Source organism: Pinus tabuliformis, chromosome 6, assembly GCF_031772625.1.
Source record: "Pinus tabuliformis cultivar Carrire ecotype Pingquan chromosome 6, CPIR1, whole genome shotgun sequence".
In the NCBI taxonomy this organism is placed as follows: Eukaryota; Viridiplantae; Streptophyta; class Pinopsida; order Pinales; family Pinaceae; genus Pinus; species Pinus tabuliformis.
This window is the reverse complement of record NC_142292.1, coordinates 1,353,941,023-1,353,950,520: the sequence shown is the minus strand read 5'-3', so window position 1 is coordinate 1,353,950,520 and position 9,498 is coordinate 1,353,941,023. Positions and strand designations below refer to the sequence as shown.

Sequence of the window (9,498 nt, the reverse complement as noted above, 5' to 3'; positions counted from 1 at the left end):
TAAATGAATCTCAAAAAGTTATTTCATGTCAAACTAGTATCAGCTTGGCACCTCAACTCAATGATCCATCACACATGTTGATTTTGTTCCAAATTATGATGCCTTTTTTAATCCTACAGTGTTGTCAACTATGCAAGGAATTCAATCAAGGAATAATAACATGAGCCAAGGTAAGATGATACAAGAATGCGAAGTAGACACTATTAGCTTGGCTTCCATGAGTATATTGGGATGTAATCAAGTTTTTTAGTATGTGTTAGTTTATTTGAAGGAGGGATGCAGCTCCCTATCATAAACATGATATCATCTGTGTGTATAATGTGAATTATGGCATCCCACTTCCTGACATAATATATGTTTTCGTATGTTAACTCAAGCAGGTGTTGTTGTACTCATGTCATTTTTTTATCCTGTTACTACTGTTCCTTTTTCAAAAACTCAGTACAAGTAAAGTTAGCTTCATGTTCTCACCCATAATGATTGCCTAGTTTGTGACCAACATCATGATAGGACAGTATAATATTGTGAAATATTATCCTGGAGCATTCAAGGCATTCAACCCATATTATATATACTATTACTTTCATGAATATCACTAATAAGGATGGGTGATGCTTGGAGGTGTAGTCTTATGTATAACAGGTATTGATTGATGATATGTGTCTCATTTTATCAAATAGTATACTTGGAATTATTTTCTAAATCAATTGATAAATCCATACCAATGATTTTCTCAAACAGAATTCATAACTTCATCCCAATTATTTATGCTAAAGCTGTACAAATAAAAACACTAACATCAGTTCTTTGTTTTGACTAGATCCAGGTGCCAAGGCCATGTTTGCAGACTTGGGTCATTTCAATAGGAAATCAATCTAGGTCCAAGGTATATGTCAAAGACAAAATTATTAGTATTTCATCATGCCTATGTGCTTCATCCTCGTTAAGTTTTAGTAACATAATGAGAAATTTAGGTTTTTTGTTGCAGCCTGCTTTCTGTGTATTGGTTTACCCATCTCTACTTATCACATATACGAGACAAGCGGTTTATTTGATGAAAAACCCAGGGGACATAGGCTCTACATTTTACAAAGAGATACCATAGCCTATGTATTGGTCAATGATCATTGTTGCCACTTTAGCAGCCATCGTAGCTAGTAAAGCATTGAATACAACAACATTCTCAATCCTAAAATAGTCCATAGGTCTTAGCTACTTCCCTCGAGTGAAGATTGTTCATTAAGGAATTTGTGCATCCCTATATTTACGAGAATTTCACCGAGAGTTTGATTTCAGCGAGGAGTTTGATGGAATTCACTTGTATTTTTGGAAACCCCTAGTTGACAGAACCATGTAGTAGGAAAAGGACATCTAATTTTTACTCTCACGATGGTAAATCGAATTATACAACAAATAAAATCATATTTATAGTCAGTGGAATATTTTGAGATAGCTAGCAACCTTGTGTGCCCTCTTTAAAAGTGACAATTCATTCTTAAATATGTAACATATGGAAAAAGGAAATCTCCAAATACAAAGAAAAACTTAAAATAATGTACAAAAACATGTTCACATAAACAACAACTGTTACATGAATAATGGATAACCTCTATATGACATTAACTATAACTCATTATCATCCACCCTTGCTTTCAAGAATGTCCATTCACATGTTGTTATTCTTCCATGCACTACTATTACTTATCCATATTCAAAACACACATAACTAATAGTTTCAACTGTAACTCAATATCATCCACCCTTTCTTTCAACAATGTCGATTCACATGCCACTATTCTTCTACACACTATTATTTACAAAATATCTATATTCAGCATATACATAACTAACAATTTCAATTGCAGCTCATTATCATCCACCCTTGCTTTTAACAATGCCCATTCACATGTCCCTATTCTTCCACACTCTATGCCTTACGATGTTTCCTTTGCAACATCAAGTGCAAATGCTAGTATCATTATAAGCATTATTATATTAGAGCTTACATATATTATTGATTGCACATAGTGACAATTCTCGATCATATGGATGGAGGGAGGGAGGGAGATAAAAAGATGAATTTCGAGGGGAGAGAGGGAAAATAGTGACGAAGTTGGAAGGAAAAGAGAGAGAGAGAGAGAGGGGATAGGAGAGAGAGAAGGAGGGAAGAACAAAGACATAGGTAGATATAGGTGTAGAGAGAGGAGGAGTGAAAAGCGAGAGACAAATAAATACTAAGGGAGAGAGGAGAGAAGGAGAGAAGATATAGAGAAGGAGAAGAGAGAGCAAGGGAGACAAGGGGAATATAGAGAGAGGGAGACAAATATTGAGGGGGGAGAGAGAAGGAGAGAGGGAGGGAGATAGTGACAAAGTTAGAGAGAGAAAGAGAGAGGATGAGGGAGGTGGGAGAGAAAAGAAGGGAGAGTACTTGAGAGAGAGATTTAGTTGGAGGAGGAGAGAGAGGGAGGGAAGAAGAAAGACACAACAAGAGAAAAGTGGAGAGAGAGAGAGATGAGGAGGATGCAGGGAGAGAGATAGATATGGGTAGAGAGTGTGTAATTTTTTGGGATGAGATAGAGAGACAAAAAAGAAGAGACATAGGAAAATAGAGATATAGATGTAGGATGGGAGAGAAAGAAGAAGCCAGAGATAGAAAGAGGGAGAGTAGGAGAGACAGATATATATGGAGATATAAAGGTATATACATACAAATATTTTAAATATGTAGTGTAAAAATACCATGCAACTTCAGCCCATCAATTATTAAAGTAGTTTCACATTTAGTCTAAAAGCATAAGAAGGAATGGGCTTAACTTAAGCCTACTAAGATTTCATCTCTTAAATTTAGATATGTAAATCAAATATTTTGATGGTTGCCCAAATATAAAACAAACCAACAAAATCTAAATCAATTGTTAAAATGACGATATTAAGAAGGTTTCAATTTTTAGACTTTTCGAAACGAAGAGAATTTCGATTATGATACAGTAATATATTCCATCACTCTAAATATTAAATGTTTATTTGAAAATTTAGTTTTGCTAGCCTAAGTTTCGTATAATCTAGTGACACCAAGAAAATAGAATCGAGAGAGGATACGTGGTCCAGTTCCATCAAACTCCACTGTGCAAACTTAATTGGTTAAATGTGGATTCGGTTGGCATAAGAATATTTGGAATTGGTTATATGGTAAATATGAAGTATCATGTGTTAAGCTAATGGTTATATGGTAAATATTAAGCATCATGGTGTTAGGCAAATGATTTGTTTTCGCATTCATTTTGTTTATTGGATAAGAATAAAATGTTATTTAAATAGATAAGATAAAATCACTTAACCAATCCTTAGCTTAGTGCACCAAATATTTACTTAGCATTATTACATTGATTTTTTTAATTGTTTATCCTTTTATCCTAGATAACTAAACGTGCTGGTTGAGCCATTGGGTAAATTGATGGAGCCATCCTATCGCTAGAGCGGACTACCGTTAGAGCTGTTATGATAATTGCATGCTATTAATTGCACTTTGTTCCTGGTTTTCGGGAAACAAATGTATTTGGTTGATTTGTTTTCTTATTATAAAAGAGGCACTGCGCAGGAGAGAATTGCCATACATTTGGAGTTGGGGACTTCTTTCCATCCATTTTCAGTTGGGGGCTTGGCTTGGCTTGAGATGCTCCAGTGGCAAAATTCTCACATTCTTTGATTCTGGTTCACTGTAGTTTCTCGAAGCTCAGTCTATGTTGTCTACTTCTATGGCATCCAAAATGAGACTTTCCTTTGCTTCTCTAATTCATGTACTTCTCACCTCTCTATTCTTGCGCTCCGAAGCAGCCACTGATGGCTGGAAGACGGCCACTGCTACTTGGTATGGAGATGTATATGGTGCTGGGAGTGAAGGTAATTGTAATGAGTCCTTTTAATCATATTAGTTTTCTGTAATCCGGAATTTGTAATGATATTTGTTTATATTTTTGGAATCTGCAATCCACAACATATATTATATATTAGATTTATATAAAAATATATTATATATTAAATTTAAATTCAGAAATAGATAAAATTTATTCTACCATTCATGATCATTAAAATTAAATTTGTTTAAATTTTCTTTGACAGGAGGCGCATGTGGGTTTCAAAGCATTGTGAAACAACCCCCTTTCAATTCTATAGTATCCGCAGGAAGTCCAGTGATATTCCAACGCGGAAAAGGCTGTGGAGCTTGTTATAAAGTATGGATTGAACTGTTGCTGCAATTTTTAGTAGTAACGTTAATTACTTTCTTGAGGATTCTCAAGAGTCGTGTGTAAACAGGTAAAGTGCACGGAGAAAGATGTTTGTACTGGAAAACCCTCTACTGTGGTTATTACTGATGAATGTCCAGAGGGTGGAGTCTGCGGAGGTGGCAAAACACACTTTAAACACACTTTGATCTCAGCGGTGCCGCTATTAACAGCATTGCAATTCCCGGGAGAGATGCAGATCTCCGTAAAATTGGAGTCATACCTATATTATTCCAAAGGTGAAATTATGTATTTATTTTTATAATATATTTTCATGTAAATGGTAGATTTCAGAAATCTACGATAAACATAATTCACAGACTGAAACACTTCCTCTTTGTTGTACAGGACACCTTGCCAATATTCGGGAGTGAATATTAACTTCCACGTTGATGCAGGAGCCAATAATTATTATTTCTCTGTATTTATTCAATATATAGGAGGAGATGGTAGTCTTGGGAAAGTTGAGCTCCGACAGGTATCGTATCCTTCATATTATATTTATTTGAATATCGGATTATATCAGGGATTCATTTCATTTTTATTTTGTGCAGGCCAATTCTAATTCATGGCAAAACATGAGGCAAGTATGGGGTGTAGATTGGGCTCTGAATAGTGCTGACCCTCTCCAAGCTCCTTTTTCTCTTCGTTTGACAACACTTTCCGGCAAGAAAAGGGTGACTGCAAATACCGTTATTCCTAAGAATTGGCAACCAAATGGTGATTACAAATCAAAAACTCAAATGGTTTCAGTTGATCTAACGTCCGACTTGTCCCATTCGTTGGAGTTCTGAGCAAATATTGTAATATCTATGGAATACTTACTTTATTGAATATAAGAGAAGACTTTTATTTTAAAATTGGTACTTTCAAATTGGTAGAGTTCATTAAATTCCTAGATTATTGGAGTTATGAAGTCATGGTCGTTATAAAGATGCGATTTGTTAAACAAAAATGATTGTCTCTTCTCTCTCGTTTTTTTTTTAAATAAAAGTGAGATTTTAACGATATATTTGCCTATGAATTATAATATTTAGTTTGGAAACATAATTACTAAGAATCAAAATACTTGTTTTATAATGTATTTTATATTAATAAAACTTAATAAATTATATAAGTAATTAGATTAGAATAATTATATAAATTAAATGACAAATAAAGGTGATAGGCATCAATCCATGATAAACATCAAAACGCCTATTCCAAAAATCATCTCAAAATACCTATATTAAAAAATTAATCATAAAATTTTATTTTAAATTAAATTATTATTATTAACTATAAAGAGAATTAATATTAAACAATATTATTAACAATGGAGATTCATTCCAATTTTACAATGGATTTTCTTAACATATAAATAGATTTTTCTATAATATCATCTGTCAATACTAAACTTATCAATACCACATGCCCAACACGACAAGTTTTGATATAACATTTTCGTTGATTAATTAATTTGAGAAATATTAAATAAAAAACATAACTATTTCAAAGATAAATTTTAACTCTTGATCTATGAATACTACTATAAATATTCCGACATTTTCCATAGAGGTAAAATCTCAACCACCCACCCAATGATTACTAATAATTAAATTATAATTCTAGAAGACCTATTCTGAAATAGACAAGTCTATAGGCTTAATTACTATCAAGCAAGATATTAATAATAGATTTGAATTATTAATCATTATTAATAATAATGTTTATTTTAGTTAGAAAATCCATATAAATTAGATGACTCGTAAATGTTCATAGGCATCAATCAATAATAAGCATCAAAACACTTATTTTATAATATATGCAAAGTTGCTAAAATTTAAAAAGTCATGAAAACTAATTAAATTATAACTTTATTTTAAACTTTTATTATTCTTAGTCATAAAATGAATCAATAAGTTAAACATATATACATTTAAAAAGAACATGAAACAAGATCCTTAACTATAAAGATTCACTCCCACTTTACTATGGGGATTCTTAATATGTAAATATACTTTGTTACAATACTACTAAGAGCCAATACAATGGCTTATCAATATCACATGCCCAAAAGGCCATGACACTTTTTTTAATTAATCAAATCCATTAAAAAGGATAAAAATGACATAATTGCTTTGAAGATAAATCTCAACATTTCATTTGTGTATAGTATTATGGATATTCCAAAATATTCCATAAAGGTTAAATCCCTACCATCTATCTAATAATTATTGATAACTAAATTAAAATTCTTAAGATCCATATTCCACAGAAAGTCAATATTTAATTTTCAATTTTATTAAAAAAAACTATTTTCTAACATTTAATTGGACCACAACTTGAAGATCCTGTCGGAGTAATTCAACAATACAATGCCATCTAGATAATTGTACCACATATTTTGTTTTTCTATGATTTATGACACAATTGCGATATTTGTGCCATACATTTACTGCCCACTATTATTTATTTGTTTTAATTACTTCAATAAAAAGGAGCAAGTAAAAATGTAAATGTGCATACTTACAAGTGGTTCCTACACTCCAAAATTTATGAAGCACTTGTACATAACTAGAGAATTAATTTCTCCACTTTAGACATCAATTTATTAGTCCCTTTCCAAGAATTAAGTATAACAATTAATTTGTTTGTTCATCACTATTAATTTAATATCAACCAACCCAAGTTGTAATGTTTAACATTGAAAAATAAATATTTATTTTTAAATATTATTAAAAAAATATTTGTCAAAGATATGATTCCACCTTTAGCTGTGAAAGTCTTATTGCAACATTTACACAAAACATCACATGGATAACTATATCACATGTTTTACATAATATTTTTTTGAATACAATTGCAATATTCATGACAATATTTTTAAATATTTACATAGCCATGTTTTATTCTTAAAATTTGCATATTGCTCTTATTTTATGGGATGTTTCCCACAATCATTATCTAAAAGATTCCTTGAAGGTTAAATCCCTTCCATCTATCTAGTAATTTTTGTTAACTAAATTAAAATTCTTAAAGCCATATTCCAAAATAGACACAAAGTCGATATTTAATTTTCGATATTATTATAAAATGCATTTTTCAAATATTTAATTAGACCATAACTTAAAGATCTTGTTGCAACCAGTCCACAATACAATACCATGTGGATAATTGTACCACATATTATTTTTCTATGATTTACAGATACAATTTCAATATTCATACCATACAATTACTAGAAGTTGGTGCCCACCATTATTTACTTGTTTTAAGCACTTCAATAAGGAGGAGTAAAAATGTACATGTGCATACTTACAAGTGGTTCATACCCACCAAAATTTATGAAGTACGTGTACATAAGTAGAGAATTAATTTCTCCAATTTAGACATTAATTTGTTTGTTCATCACTATTAATTTAATATCGACCAACCCAAATTGTAATGTTTAACTTGGAAAAATAAATATTTATTTATTTTTCAATATTATTAAAAAAATATGACAATTAATTTGTTTGTTCATCCCTATTAATTTAATATCGACCAACTCAAGTTGTAATGTTTAACTTGGAAAAATAAATATTTATTTTTTAATATTATTAAAAATATTATCTATCAAAAATTTGATTCCACTCTAACTTTAAAAGTCTTATTGAAACATTTACACAATATAACATCACATGGATAACTATATTACATATTTTCTAATGAATTTTTAATACAATTGTAATATTCATGCCAATATTTTTAAATATTTATATAGTTATTTTTTATTTTAAAACTTTACACGTTGCTCTTATTTTATGAAGTGCTTTCCAAAATCATTATTAAAACTCTTAAGCTTAAACTTTAGGCACAAATTAATAATCTCCGTTTGTTTTGTAATCACGTGTCTAAATATTTTTACAATTTTAGTTTTCAATTTTATGTAATAAAATTGATAGAAAATGCAATTTAATAATATCCCATTCTTCTCCAGTCATGTCTACAAACATTTAAATATTTACATAAGTATTTAAATATGTAAAACAAAGTTTATAGTAAAGGGATATAGTTCCAATTTGAATTTCAACATCTGATGGTAGTTCTGCTTTACAAATGTGATCTATTCATGCATATTACAAGATTATCTAACAATTTTCTAATAAACTTGTGCATACCAATTCATCTTAAAATGTAATTAGTAAGTGATACCCTATTACTAACTCCCCACACTTTGTTGTGCCTCTTCATAGATGTCATAATTAATACACACCCATTTCATATTTTGATAATTTGATTTTTTCTGAAATATCCAGTTTGCCTAAAACTACCGAATTTAAATCAATTACAACTTTTACACAAATTCGATGAATCCACCCATGGATTCTAGTTACTTTGAACAAAATAGTATTTTATGCAAATTTTTTAAATCCATAATTTTTAATGGACTAAACTATCTTGTTTATTTTATGTTATTAAATTTAATTCAATATACAAGTATTTTTAAATAATTAATTAATGATTTGATATATAATTAAAATATTTTCTTAACTAATTTATTAATATGATTAAAATAAAATGTAAAATTTGGTTAAATCTAATTAAATATAAAATAGTTTTTTAATAATTAATTAAGAGGTATATATGACTTTTGATTAAATTTAATTGAATATACAAGTATTTTTAAATAATCAATTAATGATTTGATATATAATCAAATTATTGCCTTAACTACTTTATTAATATGATTAAAATAAAAATGTAAAATTTGGTTAAATCTAGTGTAATTTTTTTTTAATAATTAATTAAAGGGTATATATGATTTTTTTCCCTCAATATGTTTAAGATTAATTAATAATTTTTTATATTGTTAAAGTATTCTCATATATATATATATATATATATATATATATATATAGATATAGATATAACACTATTACACCTGACAAAACCCATACCAATAATAACAAGAGAACCAAATACACACATGCGTGTACTATGCATGCCAAACCTAGCATGGAAAGCATGCATGCAACTCAATACCTGCAAGGTAATCCCACTATAGCTACTTGATCCAAATCTTCCTTGCTTGATCCTTGATTTGCTTTCTTTTCCTTCCTTTTCCTTTATTTCTCCAATGCTAGAGTGATCCAAGAATGCTCTAAGTGTGCAAGAGTATGAGAGACAGAATAAAGAGATATCTCTAGGCTAAAATTGACAAAAGTTTGTGAATTTATCCTCATAAGCCTTT

General features: G+C 29.9%; 1 protein-coding gene across 1 annotated transcript; it reads left to right on the top strand.

The window, feature by feature from the left end:
• The first annotated feature begins 3,755 nt into the window (after window positions 1-3,755).
• LOC149263650 (expansin-B15-like) lies at window positions 3,756-5,077 on the top strand. The gene is made up of 5 exons (XM_089389538.1): window positions 3,756-3,900; window positions 4,120-4,232; window positions 4,315-4,532; window positions 4,632-4,761; window positions 4,838-5,077. The coding sequence occupies exons 1-5, from the start codon at window positions 3,756-3,758 to the stop codon at window positions 5,075-5,077; spliced, it is 846 nt and encodes a 281-aa protein (XP_089245664.1).
• Window positions 5,078-9,498: the final 4,421 nt, after the last annotated feature.